This window comes from Sus scrofa, chromosome X (assembly GCF_054392235.1).
Source record: "Sus scrofa isolate SSC_HxYL_T2T_F1_AM1 chromosome X, Sscrofa_HxYL_maternal_Yorkshire_Landrace_v2.0, whole genome shotgun sequence".
Taxonomy (NCBI): domain Eukaryota; kingdom Metazoa; phylum Chordata; class Mammalia; order Artiodactyla; family Suidae; genus Sus; species Sus scrofa.
In genome coordinates this window covers 121614457-121629721 of record NC_139401.1, presented here as the reverse complement: position 1 = coordinate 121629721, position 15265 = coordinate 121614457, and the positions used below count along the sequence as shown (strand labels likewise).

The window sequence follows — 15265 nt, the reverse complement described above, 5'->3', positions numbered from 1 at the left end:
CTGGTTTACACAAGCAAATGTCACCTGCAGGTCTTCAAAATTCTATTGCCAAGAGTGAGTAGTTATTTCATGTATCCTACTGTGTTTCAAACCAGTGAAATCCATTCTTTACATGTATTTCTACAGTACCACCTATTTAGATTGTAGAACATTTAGATTTGTTTCAAAAGAGCATCACGTTGTTTTGTAATAGAGATGGTCATTACTGTTTTATATTTTTATCAGTATAAAATATGAAACATTTTGACCAAAAGACATAGCCATTAAGTGGCACAGTAAATTACTTTAAAACTAATTCATATTCTATCTAACCTGTAAACTCATTCCATTAGGTTTCATGAATATTACTTCTTTTAAGGAAAATAATAGCATATGTATAGCAGTGGACAGATTGATAGGCTTCACTAAGTTGACAGACAAGCATAATTACCTTCCTGGTTTTGTAATTAAGACTCCAAGAAATTGCCTTTTTTTTTTTCTTTTTGGTCTTTTAGCCATTTCTTGGGCCACTCCCACGGCATATGGAGGTTCCCAGGCTAGGGGTCGAATTGGAGCTATAGCCACCGGCCTACACCACAGCCACAGCAACGTGGGATCCGAGCCACATTTGCAACCCACACCACAGCTCACGGCAATGCCAGATCCCTAAGCCACTGAGCAAGGCCAGGGATCGAACCCGCAACCTCATGGTTCCTAGTCGGATTCATTAACCACTAAGCCACGATGGGAACTCCAAAATTGCCTTTTTAAGGTTTATGTTTTGGTCATTTGATGGATGGATTATGGTGTTTTTTTTTTGTTTGTTTGTTTGTTTTTTTTTTGCTTTTTAGGGCCGCACCAGCAGCGTATGGAGGTTCCCAGGCTAGGGGTCCAATTGGAGCTGTAGCCACTGGCCTACACCAGAGCCACAGCAACTCGGGATCCAAGTCACGTCTACAACGTACACCACAGCTCCTGGCAACATGGGATCCTTAACCCATTGAGCAAGGTCAGGGATCAAACCCGTGTCCTCATGGATGCTAGTCAGGTTCGTTAACCTCTGAGCCACAACAGGAACTCCAGATCATGGAATTTAAATTGTAAATTCCAGTAACTAGTCCATGTTTTCCCCCAAAGCAAATAAAATGACAACAGTGTTTAATGAGAGAAGTATTGCTAAGCTCCACTTTATAACTCTTTGTAGAGGTAATGCAGTATTCTTTAAAATGAAACAAAGTTACCTACTATGAATACCTCAGATATGTTTTACTCCTGGCATTTTCCCTTTAAATTAGTGTTCTTTGTTTTTTAAAAAAACTGTACACGAATGTGTTTGTCAGTGGCTATTTCTGGCTTGTAGGACATAGTACTTGTAGGACATAATTATAATGGATTAGTCACCCATATTCATCAAAAAAAAAAAGTCCCTTTTTCTTTCTAAAGGAAAAAACAAAAGTGATCTTGGCAGGAAAAAGATGTGGCAAACATATTCTACATCATTCCCTCAAACTTTCATAAAAAGAAAAAAATACCACTTCTGTGCCCTGTGAATTGAAAAATATGGGCATAATTATAGTTTGAATTTAAAATGTTTCTTTCATATTATTAGGTGCCTTGACGTTTTTTTGAGCAATGCTGATTGCTCTAAAATTCCAGTGTAGGAAACGTTTCTGGATCTCATTTAAAGTATAATTAATTAATTAATTGTAGCAGTGGTTAAATTAGTAGGAAAGGTTTCTATTTTAGTCTAAATTTAATTACAGCTTTTTTTTTCCCCCTGGTCTTTTTAGGGCCAAGCATATGGAAGTTTCCAGGTTAGGGGTTGGATTGGAGCTGCAGCCGCTAGGCCTACGCCACAGCCACGGCAACTCGGGATCCAAGCCACATCTTCAACCTACACCACAGCTTGAGGCAATGCCAGATCCTTAACTCACTGAGTGAGGACAGGGATCGAACCTGTGTCCTCATGGATCCAGTCAGGTTTGTTTCTGTTGAGCCATGATGGGAACTCTAAATATTATAGCTTTAATGTTTTCAAAAGGATTTTTTGGCCATGCCCTCGGCCTGCAGGATCAAACCCGTGCACAGCAGTGAAACGCTGTATCCTTAACCTGCTGAGCCACCAGGAACTGTTGAAAAGGATTTTTGTTTTGTTCATACTTACATTATGTTATGTGTACTTTCAGAACTCTTAAATTTTCCAATGATGAACTTGAGAAGTCTTTTGGTTGTTGTTTGTCAGTTGATCCACTTTCCACCCTTACTCTCAATATGCTTTCCCTGAGCACTTTTATCCAGGTTCATTCATAGATTAGTGTGGGAAGGTTTTCTCTAGCACCTTGCCGGTCATTATTCGCCAACTCAATCCTTTAGAAAAATTAGGTAACATTCATTGCAATGTCATGTTTATGTACTTTCAATTTAATTTCTTTTCTTTTCTTTTTTTTTTTTTTTTTTGTCTTTTGTCCTTTTGTTGTTGTTGTTGTTGTTGTTGTTGCTATTTCTTGGGCCGCTCCCGCGGCATATGGAGGTTCCCAGGCTAGGGGGCGAATCGGAGCTGTAGCCACCGGCCTATGCCAGAGCCACAGCAACGCGGGATCCGAGCCGCGTCTGCAACCTACACCACAGCTCACGGCAACGCCGGATCCCTAACCCACTGAGCAAGGGCAGGGACCGAACCCACGACCTCATGGTTCCTAGTTGGATTCGTTAACCACTGTGCCACGACAGGAACTCCTCAATTTAATTTATCTTAATTGTTTCACAAGCAGTAACCATGTTTTACTATCTAATTGCTTGGAGAAATTCACAGAGATTTCTTCCACAGAGGTTTATTGCATGTTTAATATAATGAGCAAACACTAGTGTGCTTTCATTAATATGTGTACCTGCTGTATTAATGAGAGACAGAAAAAGAAGGGACAGTAGATGACTTTCAAGGTAATTAGCTAAATTACACTGAAGGAGCAATTCCAAGTAACTTTTTTTTTTTGTCTTTTGTCTTTTGTCTTTTGAGGGCCACACCCGTGGCATATGGAGGTTCCCAGGCTAGGGGTCAAATCAGAGCTACAGTCGCCGGCCTACACCACAGCAACAGCAACACCGGATCCTCAACCCACTGAGTGAGGCCAGGGATCAAACCCGCCACCTCATGGTTCCTAGTCGGATTTGTTAACCACTGAGCCATGAGGGGAACTCCCTTCAAGTAACTTTTAACATCATTTTTTTACTAGTTTTTAATACAGAAAGGTATATGTGGAAGATTCTTTATGAAATAACTTGCTTAAAGGTATAGTATATTGCGCACTCTGAAATGATGACTGCTATAATTAATGATTCTGGGAAAATAAAATCAATATTGTCAGTGGCTTGCCTTTGTAAAATGCCTTCAGATTGAAAGGAAACCTGTTCAATCCAGAGAGGTGAACATTTCAAACTCAAATGAAGTTCATAGTGTAACATGTGATTTTTAAATATTTTTTATTGTTGATTTATAATGTTCTGTCAATTTCTGCTGTACAGCAGTGTGACCCAGTTATATATACACATTCTTTTTCTCAGTTTATCCTCCATCATTTTCCATCACAAATGACTGGATATAGTTGCCTGTGCTATACAGCAGGACCTCATTATAACCTGTGATATTTTAAATAGCCCTGTGGGGTTTTTTTGGTTTGTTTGTTTGCCTTTTCTAGGGTCGTACCAGCGGCATATGGAGGTTCCCAGGCTAGGGGTCTAATTGGAGCTTTAGCCGTCGGCCTACACCACAGCCACAGCAACACCAGATCTGAGCCGTGTCTGCGACCTACACCACAGCTCACTGCAACGCCAAATCTTTAACCTGCTGAGCGAGACCTCGTGGTTCCTAGTTGGATTCGTTAACCACTGAGCCACAATGGAAACTCCTAAATAGCTCTATTTTAAATCTTGGCTGATTAAAACAATGTCTTTTTCTTTTGCTTATTGCTGACTCACAATAACTGTTCACACTATTTTGTCATTTATTGCAGTGTGGTAATAAGTAACAGGTTATTTCACCACATGATCGAATTGATTATACTTCTGTGGTTTATGCTGTATAATTACAATTCAATTCAAGAATATTCAAACGATGCTATATTCAATATGTACTTTAATTTATAGGTCTCCAAAAGAGAAGTTCTTTTTTAAACATTCATCAACAACATTCTGAGCCAGAATATTTCAAGTGAAATGGAGAAGCCTCTATACAAAAGAGATTATTTTCCCTTTTGACTGGTTTGGGTTGCTAAAATTGTGACATCTATACCAAATGTTAATGAGCAATATTATTTTAAAAGTACTAGTTAATACCTAAAATGTTAAATTATTTTAGTATTAGATGTCATGGGCTGTACCCAAAATTAAATGTTGTGTTTTTCTAATTTGGGAACTTTGATGTTATCAGTTAGTGTTAGATGTTTTCCCTCTTAATTTTTACTGTTTCCTAAATTTTATTTATTTCAGGTAACTTAGTAGTTTTAAGTTTGGACATGTAGAATCTCTACATAATACTTGAAATTTAAATAAATTCTTACAAGCAAAGTAGAGAAGATAAAAGGCTTGGTGATGGAGCATGGTAATGTGAGAAAAAGGAATGAATATGTGTATTTGTGACTGGGTCACCTCGCTGAACAGTACAAAATTGACAGAACAGTATAAACAGCTATAATGGAAAAAAATAAAAATCATTAAAAAAAGGTTTGGGAAAAATAAGTGGCTCACTACTGAAATAATATATTTAGAACAGCTTGTAAAAATAATATTTCTTTGCCCTTGATCTCTAGAAACAGCGAAAAAGAGGAGAAGCTCATCTTTGAATAGAAGATGTAGCAAACCGCATTCATCTACGGAAATAGAACAAGTAGAAGAAAAAACAACTGGTTAGTTCTATGTACTGATCTTAAACAGTGGTTTTAAAGTGTTTTTATGTCAACATTGAGCTGCTTAAGTCATTCCAAAAAGTTAGAAGCCAAAATATCCCTTCTTTAACTAAAAAATGTACTTTGGCGCCATGCTTATTTGGCTGAAGCCAGAAGAGTCTCTTTAAGTGAAACATAATATTTGTGCCCTCCTCTGAGCAAGGCGTCTGTGATGAAGCTGAGGAACTAGACCATAGAATGTCAGTATAGACAGATTTGTCCTGAAGCACTTGATTCCCTTCGAACACTTTATCAGTTTGCTTGTAGAAGTTCTATGTGACCGGCCACGGTTTGAACTTCAGAGTTTTGCTCTGTTGCTCACAGCATAATCCGCATCTAGCCTTTGGCTGTATTTTCTCACTGCTGATTACTACACGCAAGACTTCATAATTATTACTGAAATACTTCTTTATTTAAAGTGGTTCTAATACCTTCCCTGCTAAATTTTCTTTGTGAGACATGATTGTTCCTTTCTGTTTTATACCGAACCATCCACTTATAGAAGACTCACCACTTAATTGATTCAGGTCAAATCCTGTTGTAACAAAATGTCATTGTCACAGGGATCTTTATGAACATAAAAATTTATTGGAGCATGCTATTTACAGCAAAATATACTTTTAACAAAATAAATCACTCAATCCCTTGGAGCTTTGGCAATGGACTTGACCATCGTGACTGTCAGTGGCGTCTATCTGTAGGTATCCATGTCACTCTGTCATGTACACATTTTTTCTCCACATGTGCATCCCTCCATAGAGACTCCATGCATTGGGTACGGTTCTCTTAGGTACATGACCTAGTTTCCTGCCTTGGGTTTATCATGGTGTGCTGGGGCCTCTGCCCTGTGTTCAGGTCCTCTCTTCTCCAGCAGTGCTGTCCATCAGGAGGCAGTGTTCAAGCCTATTATGTATGTGTGGCTCTCACCGCCTCTGCTTTTAGGCTGGGAAAGTTACCCTTTGCAGCAGTTCACTCTTTCTTTGCTTTGCATTTCTCTGTGAGACCTCACATTGAATCTTTTTTGTTTGTTCTCATCATTTAGTTTGTCAGCTATATACTAGTCTTTGGGAGAATAATTTAACCAGTTGCCTGCTCATCTCAACAAACGTGTCAGTAGCCATGAGCAAAAGTACTTTGTTTTTAATTTCTGAAAGTGATACTCCAGGTAACAAGCATGGGGTGGAAAGCCTGAAAGTGTTAGTATTTGTGCTTGAAAAGTAGGTTGTATCGTTTTTTTTATAGTAAGGCATAAAAATAATTCGAGTCAGTATTTTGCAAATGAGTGATTCTATCCAACATTTTATATTGCTTATTTATTTTGTGATTTCTAGCATGGTAGAGCAGTTATCTGGGTGATTTATAGGATGAGATAGAGAGTTTGGTTGCTGTTAAATTTTAAAACTGTGGGTTTCTTGACCTGTGCTTAAATGTATCACAGTACTGTGAAAAGTATTGGATTTTAAAAATACAGAAAAACAAATAATATCAAAGGAGAAGGTCTCCTACTCCACCCTTCTTTTTTTTTCTTGAAATGTGAAAGAATAACATTGATTGGCTCTTTAGCTTTTAATTAAGAATGTAAATATAGTTGGTAAAATAAAACATCTTCAGGGTTATATGGATTTTCTCATTTATTCGTTGCATTTCGTGTTAGACATGCCTCTACGTAGTAAGTCCTCAGTAATGGAGAGCTCTGATGCATTGTGCCCATCCATTTTCTCTCTTTTCCTCCACTTTTTCCTTTCCAGAATATATCCCCACTCCTTTTGCTCTTTTTTTTTCCTGTCAATAGCCATTAGATTAGTAAATCAAAGTGCTGTCATGGGCTTTGTGGTAATGCAGCTTTATTTCTCTTGGTTCAAATTCCTAATTTTGTTTATGCCTAGTTAAATGCATGGCAGATTATTCTCTGCCAGTTTCCCCCTACTTTATTGTAAGATACTCTAATCACTTTCATTTTAATGTATTATGCCTATCAAAAAACTCAATTATTTTGTCTTAAATTTCTATAGCTATTAGAAATCTAGCCTTATCACACATTTGAAGAACCAACTTATATTTATTCAAAATAATTGTGAGAAAGGAAGGAATCGATATTATACTATATTTTCTGTAGCACAAACTGTCAGTGTTTAATACTTGATTATTCAGGCACATACATATAGTAAGTAAAATGCTTTCTCTACCGAAAGTGAGGGATTAAAAATAACCAAGTCTTATATTTGTCAAGTCTTAATAAAGCCGCCATCAAATATCTTTTAAAAAAATATTTACGGAGTTCCCGTTGTGGCTCAGTGGTTAACTAATCCAACTAGGAACCATGAGGTTGCAGGTTCGATCCCTGGCCTTGCTCATTGGGTTAAGGATCTGGTGTTGCTGTGAGGTGGGGTGTAAATTGCAGACTCGGCTGGGATTCCACCCATGGCGCTGCTGTGGCTGTGGCATAGGCCTGGCAGCTGCAGCTGCGATTCAGCCCCTAGCCTGGGAACTTCCATATGCTGCGGGTGAGGCCCTAAAAAGACAGAAAAAAAAAAAAGCCATTCTAAAAGGTATATAATCTTTGTTCTAGTAATTTCTCTTCTAGGCTATCCCTAAGAACAAATCAGATGAATAAATGAAAATGTATGAAGTTACTTACTACAGCATTGTTTATGATACTGAAAATATGATCTAAACATTCAACACAAAATTTGAACTATACTGAGGCAGTCATTAAGAGTAATAAAATGCAATTTTGGACATAGAAAAGGGTATATATAGAGTTTAAACAAAAGCAAGTTATGATCTCATTTTATAAAAAAATGATGCAAAGAAAAACATTCAATTATCAGTGGGTATTAGCATAATGGAATTATATTTAATTTTTTTTCTAAACTAAGTATTTATTGCTTTTATAATGAACTTTTGTTTTTTTATTTTTACGGCCACAACCATGGCATATGGAGGTTTCCAGGCTAGGGGTCAAATCGGAGCTACAGCCATCAGCCTACACCACAGCCACAGCAATGCCAGATCCAAGCCACGTCTGTGACCTACACCACAGCTTATAGCAATGCTGTATCCTTAACCCACTGAGCAAGGCTGGGGATCGAACCCACGTCCTCATGGATGCTAGTCAGATTCGTTTCCACTGAGCCATGACAGGAACTCCCTTTTTTTTTTTCTTTTTTTGGGGAGGGGGAGGGCTGCACCCATGGCATGTAAAAGTTTCCAGGCCAGGGATCGAACCCAAGCTGTGACCCAAGCCACAGCAATGACAGTGCCAGATCCTTAACCTGCTAAGCCATAAGGGAAATCCTGCAGTCTGTTGTAAGACAATTATATATAGTGTGTCTAATGCAATCACTTGTAATGCTAAGATCCCTGGCCCTGGTGATGTTGTTTATAGATTACATTTATTTATTTATTTTTCTTTTTATGGAACTTCTGTGGAACATGGAAGTTCCTGGGCTAGACCTCAAATCGGAGCTGCAGCTGGCAGCCTACACCATAGCCACAGCAGTGTTGGATGCAAGCCACATCTTCCACCTATGCTGCAGCTTGCAGCAATGCTGGAGCCTTAACCCACCGAGCAGGGCCAGGGATCGATCAAACCTGCATCCTCATTGATACTATGTTAGATTCTTAACCCACTGAGCCACAAGGGGAACTCCTATAGGTTACTTTTAAAAAGTGTTGAAGTTCTTATAATTTTCTATGAAAATCATTCTGAGTTTTACTGTGTTTAAAATAGAAATGGCTTATTGTAAACATCAGCTTTAGAAAAGCATTTTCTTTTCATCCGGAGTGTACTATTGCTTCCACAATGCCTCTCTTGGTGGTGGTGCTTCTGAAGTGTCACTTCAGTCCACTATCTCTGATCACTAAACATTTCTGTGTTGTGTGTAACCCCTGTGATTTCCTAATGAACGCAGTCTCATTTTGTTCTTATACTGCTACCTGGTGCACTTCTGTCTTGTCAGATTTCTAGCAGTATAGCTGTTCACTCTCTGTCTTCATTTACCCACAGACATCCACAGTGTAGTCCAGTATGTAAGAATGCCCCTGCTTAGCAACAGCAGTCATGAATTGAAGAGTACCATAGTGCCTTGCAAGTCAACAGTGGCCATGCCTCCTCACGAGAAAGTAGAGACACCCTCCAAGACAAGCGTGGAAGCACCCCCAAAGGCGAGTGTGGAAGTGCCTCCTGAGGTGAGCGTTGAAGTATCTCCCAAGGTAAGCTTGGAAGCGCTCCCCGGGACGAGCTACGAAGCGCTCCCCGAGACGAGCTACGAGAGCTACGAAGCGCTGCCCGGGACGAGCTACGAGAGCTACGAAGCGCTGCCCGGGACGAGCTACGAGAGCTACGAAGCGCTGCCCGGGACGAGCTACGAAGCGCTCCCCGGGACGAGCTACGGAGTGCTTCCCGGGATGAGCTATGGGGTGCTCCCTGGGATGAACTTTGAAGCATACCCTGAGAGTGTGGAAACATCACCTGAGGCGAATGTGGATCTTTCCTCCGATGTGAGCATGGATTCGTCCCCGGAGGTGAGTGTGGACCCATCCCCCAAAGTGAGCACGGACTCTTCTGAGGTGAGTGCAGAGGTGTCATCTGAGGCTAGTGTGGAAACATCCCCTGAGGCCAGCATGGAAACACTCCCAGAGGAGAACGAGAGCTTGGAGGCACTTCCTGAGGAGAACGAGGACCTCGAGGACCTCGAGGCACTTCCTGAGGAGAACGAGGACCTCGAGGCACTTCCTGAGGAGAACGAGGGCCTCGAGGAGCTCGAGGCACTTCCTGAGGAGAACGAGAGCCTGGAGGCACTTTCTGAGGAGAACGAGGACCTCGAGGACCTCGAGGCACTTCCTGAGGAGAACGAGAGCCTGGAGGCACTTTCTGAGGAGAACGAGGACCTCGAGGGCTTGGAGGCACTTTCTGAGGAGAACGAGGACCTCGAGGACCTCCAGGCACTTTCTGAGGAGAACGAGAGCCTCGAGGCACTGCCCGAGGCGAGTGTGAAGATGCTCCCTGAGGAGAGCATGGAGGTGCCCTCTGAGGCGAATGTGAAGGGACTCCCTGAGGCCTCCCTTGAGGTGACTAGGAAAACATCTTCCAAGGCCAAAGTGAAAGACTCTCTACAGGTTCGTCAAGTGCCTTTCATTGACAGATTTTCTAGTAAAGTCTGTATATTTACTTGTGTAGTTTATGACAGGTCAGGTTTCACAACATAAGCAACTTTTTACTTAACAGCATTCTTTGATAAAATAAATTTACTTTAATGAAGTAAAATTATCTGATAATCATTGTACCAGAGTTTCCCCCAAAGCTGGAATATTACTTAATTTTTAATAGGGACAAAGTATAGCAGTTTATATGAACTATGTTTCTGAATCCTGAAGGAATGTTTTTGAGAACTATTGCAAACCTCAGTTAGGATTTAGAAATAAAATTAGGTTTTGAGGTAAAAGAATACTAAATTGTTTTTATGACCTGCTTGAATTGTGTAATATAAATTGTTGGTCTGGAAGAACCTATCTCTGTACCTAATTCTCATGCATGAAAGGAAAGTTGGGAGTTGAAGGAACTAGGATTGTATTGTATTCAGAATATTTTTCTCTTGAAAAGCCAGCTGCAAAAGGTGGTGCTAGTAACTTCTTATTGTGTTGATTTGTTCAGAAATCAGAAACAGATATACAGGCCTCAAAGCCTATTCCCAAGACGCGCCTACCACCGTCGCAGATACCCTGTTACAGATGGTCCTCTTCTCCCACAAGCAGGTGGCGTCCGCCGTCTCCCGTCAGTGCTAGGTAAGTAAGTGGCTTATTTACAGCTATCCCGGTAGGTATTTTCGCAAAATAAACTTCACATCAGTATTTTATAAATAATGTAGTATGCATGGTAACGTAAATATAAAAGGGAAAACCTTTAAAAGTGCTATTTACCTTTGTCTATTATAAAATATCATTATATATCATAATATCAAGACATTATATTCTAAGACACGGTACATATTTATTGCAAAACCATACCAAACTTCCACCATTAACTATTATTTTTTCCCAGCAGGCAAATCCAAAAGAATCGCCTCCTGTCACCTTCACCTGTCACGTCAAAACCAGCGGCCCAGTTTTCTTTTTCTTATAAAGTAATTCCTATCCAGCGTACCCCATTGGCACAAAATGCAGGTACTATTGGAATGAAAAGTGAAGCCATTTCTAACACCAGTAAGAGCTCCGAGGCTGCTAGCCAAAAGGATATGATCTGTGAAGGTGAGTTCCTTCACTAAGAAGTTCATTTCAGCAACACAGGAAACTTTAAGTGAGCCTGGGAATGGTCAACTTCATTTTATTTCCCAGTTCAGAGAACTTAGGAAGCAAGCTTTCTTTTAAATAAAGAGAATTTCACCAGTCATTGGCATACTGCTTGTTTTTTCTTGCTGGAACTTCTTTCTTACCCTCATTTTTAGAACGGATGTTAGAAGTACGGGTTGGATGAATACCGAGGTCTAGGTGATGCCTGAAGTTCCTTCCAGCTCTGGTCGTAGATGCCCTAAGATATTTTCCATCCTTAGAGAGAGCACATCTGGCCATTCGTGGATAAGCAGAAATCAGAAACCGTAAGGCACTTTCATACATAGGCCATAACGTGTCAGGTCGGTATGTGAGTTCTTGAAAGTACCATATTGGTATCTTGCCTATTGCACGCATTCTTTTTTTTTTTTAATTGAAGTATAGTTGATTTACAATGTTGTATTACTTTCTGCTGTACAGAAAATTAATTCAGTTATTTATATATATAATTTTTCATATTCTATTCCATTATAGGTTATTATAAGTATCGAATATAGTTCCCTGTGCAGTACAGTAGGACCTTATTGTTTATCTGTTTTATGTATAGTACTTTGTATCTGCTAACCCCAAACTCATAATTTATGCCTCCCTCATCATTCCTCTTTGGTAACTATAAATTTGTTTTCTGTGTTTGTGAGTCTGTTTCTGTTTTATAAATAAGTTCATTTTTGTCATATTTTAGATTCCACATATAAATATCATATGACATTTATCTTTGACTTAGTATGATAATCTCTAGATCCATCCATCTTGCTGCAAATGACATTATTTCATTCTTTTTTTATGGATGAGTATTCCATTATATGTATGTGTGTGTGTGTATATATATATATATATAGCTATATACCACATCCTCTTTATCCATTTATCTGTTGATGGGCATTTGGTTGCTTCCATGTCTTTCCTATTGTAAATAGCACTGCTGTGAACATTGGGGTGCATGTATCTTTTCACATTAGAATTTTCTCCAAATATGTGCCCAAGAGTGGGATGGCTGGATCATATATTAATTCAATTTTCAGTTTTCTGAGGAACCTCCATACCACTTTCCATAGTGATTGTACCAATTTATATTGCCACCAACAATGTACGAGGGTTCCTTTTTCTCCATACGCTTTCTGGCACTTGTTTGTCGACTTTTTGATGATGGCTATTCTGACTGGTGTGAAGTGGTAGCTCATTGTAGTTTTGATTTGCGTTTCTCTGATAAGTAGTGCTGTTGAGTATCTTTTCATGTGTTTTTTTTTGGCCATCCATCTGTCGTCTTTGGAGAAATGTCTGTTTAGTTCTTCTCCCAATTTTTCAATTGGGATGATTGTTCTTTTGTTGTTGAGTTCCATGAGTTGTTTAACTTTTTTTTAGCTGTTTTGTGAGCTGATTAAAAAAAGAAATCAAATTTTGTTTTATTTTTTTCTATGAGGCAAGAGGGGAAGCAAATAGGTGATATTCAGCTTTAAGGATTGGAATCTACTACCCCACCAGAGCAAGCCCTGTCCTCACCAGGAGCTACTTACTTCCACCTGATATAGAAATTCTACCCTCAGAGACTCTCCCAGGGCCCTAGCAGCCCCCAACACTATCACCCATTCTCTCCGGACCCTAGACATTGGCACAGAGCTGATTTTGGACACAATTGCCTGCTTTTAGTCTGTAAGCGCAGTTAAGAGCCCCATCAGCATCTTAGTGTTTCTTATAAACATGAACATACTTTTTCAGTCTTTTACCTTCTCTGGTTTCTCTTTCCTAGAGTGCCTCCTTCTTCTGGTCAGGGCCTGGGATTTTTTTATTTTATTTTATTTTTTTGCATTTTTTTATTACTCAATGAGTTTACTACATTTATAGTTGTATGATGGTCATCACAATCCAGTTTTATAGGATTTCCGTCCCACAACCCTAGCATATCCCCCCACCCCCCAAACGGTCTCCTTTAGAAACCATAAGTTTTTCAATGTCTGTGAGTCAGCATCTGTTCTGCAGAGAAGTTCCGTCTGTCCTTTTTTCAGATTCCACATGTCAGTGAAAGCATTGGATGTTGGTGTCTCATTGTATGGCTGACTTCACTTAGCATGATAATTTCTTTTTTTTTTTTATTATTCCAGAGAAGTTTATATTTGGGCCTTAAGCTTTTGAAAATAAAGTTTAGAGACATAGCATATGAATACCACTGTAATACACATGAAATATTCTATCAGACCCTAAACTTAGCATGATAATTTCTAGGTCCATCCATGTTGCTAAAAATGCCAGTATTTCGTTCCTTTTAATGGCTGAGTCATATTCCATTGTGTATATGTACCACATCTTCTGGATCCACTCCTCTTTTGATGGACGGTTAGGTTGTTTCCATGTCTTGGCTATTGCACATAGTGCTGCAATGAACATTGGAGTACAGGTGTCTTTGCAAGTCCTTGTTTTCTCTGGATAGATGCCCAGGAGTGGGATTGCCGTATCAAGTGGGAGTTCTATGTTTAGTTTTCTGAGGAATCTCCATGCTGTTTTCCACAGTGGTTGCACCAATGTACAATCCCACCAACAGTGTAATACACCCTCTCCAGCACTTATTGTTTGTAGACTTTTGCATGATGGCCATTCTGGCTGGTGTAAGGTAGTACCTTATAGTGGTTTGATTTACATTTCTCTAATAATGAGTGATGTTGAACATTTTTTCATGTGTTTTTTTGGCCATCCATCTGTCTTCTTTGGAGAAATGTCTGTTTAGGTCTTCTCCTAATTTTTCAACTGGGATGATTGGTTTTTTGTTGTTGAGTTGCATGAGTTGTTTAGTTTTTTAATTCAATGAATTTTATTACATTTATAGTTGTACTGTCATCACAGCCTGATTTTTAGAACATTTCCATCCCAAATCCCAGTCCATCCCTCCTCCGCCAACTTGTCTCCTTTGGTAACCATAGTTTTTCAAAATCTGTGAGTGTGTTCCTGTTCTACAAATAAGTTCATTGGATCCTTTTTTTTAGATTCCACATATACATGATAGCATTTGATGTTTGTGTCTCGCTGACTAAGCATGATAATTTCTAGGTCCACCCATGTTGCTGCAAATGCCATTATTTCATTCTTTTTTATGGCTGAATAATAATCCATTGTATATATGTACCACATCTTCATTATCTGCTCCTCTGTTGATGGGCATTTAGGTTGCATCCAGGTCTTGGCTATTGTATATAGTGCTTCAATGAGCATTGGGGTGCATGTATCTTTTCTAGCCGTGTTTTTCTTTGGATAGATGCCCAGGAGTGGGATTGCTGGATCATATAATTCTCTTTTTAGTTTTTTGAGGAATCTCCATACTGTTTTCACAGTGGTTGCACCAATTTACATTCCCACCAGTAGTGTAAGAGGGTTCCCTTTTCTCCACAACCTCTCCAGCACTTATTTGTAGACTTTTTGATGATGGCCATTCTGGCCAGTATAAGGTGATACCTCATAGTAGTTTTGCTTTGCATTTCTCTAATAATTAGTGATGTTGAATATCTTTTCATGTGGGTTTTTTTTTTTTTTTGCCATGTATGTATTCTTTGGAGAATTGTCTATTTAGATCTTATGCACATTTTTTTGTTTTGTTTTGTTTTTTAGGGCCACACCTGTGACACATGGACGTTCCCAGGCTAGGGGTTGAATTGGAGCTACAGCCACTGGCCTATGCCACAGCCACAGCAATGCGGGATCAGAGCTGCTTCTGCGACCTACATCACAGCTCACGGCAATGCCAGATCCTTAACCCAGTGAGTGAGGCCAGGGATCAAACCCGCATCCTCAGGGATCCTTGTTGGGTTTGTTAATTGCCAAGCCACGAAGGGAACTCCCTGCACATTTTTTGATTTTTTTTTTTTTAATATTGAGCTGCAGGAGGTGTTTATATATTTGGGGGATTAATCCCTTGTCAGTTGCTTCATTTGCATTTGTAAGTATTTTCTCCCATTCTGTGGGTGGTCTTTTCATTTTGTTTAGGGTTTCCTTTGCCGTGCAAAAACTTTTCAGTTTAATTAGGTCCCATT

The 15265-nt window shown here is 39.4% G+C and overlaps 1 protein-coding gene across 34 annotated transcripts in view; it reads left to right on the top strand.

The window, feature by feature from the left end:
• Positions 1 to 15265, top strand: part of MAP7D3 (MAP7 domain containing 3) — a 71202-nt gene that overhangs the window by 32724 nt on the left and 23213 nt on the right. For 15 of the 34 annotated variants that reach the window (XR_014834711.1, XR_014834714.1, XR_014834716.1 and 12 more), the window contains 4 exons: positions 4785 to 4880; positions 8929 to 10040; positions 10576 to 10706; positions 10966 to 11168. Coding sequence is in view for 12 of the 34 variants with exons in the window: in XM_085006718.1 (XP_084862844.1) it covers positions 4785 to 4880; positions 8929 to 10040; positions 10576 to 10706; positions 10966 to 11168 (1542 nt within the window). In the remaining 22 variants the exon portion in view is untranslated. Of the gene's footprint in view, positions 1 to 4784; positions 4881 to 8928; positions 10041 to 10575; positions 10707 to 10962; positions 11311 to 11365; positions 11516 to 15265 lie in introns of those variants that run through there. The other 19 variants (XR_014834710.1, XR_014834712.1, XR_014834719.1 and 16 more) reach the window with 4 other exon arrangements.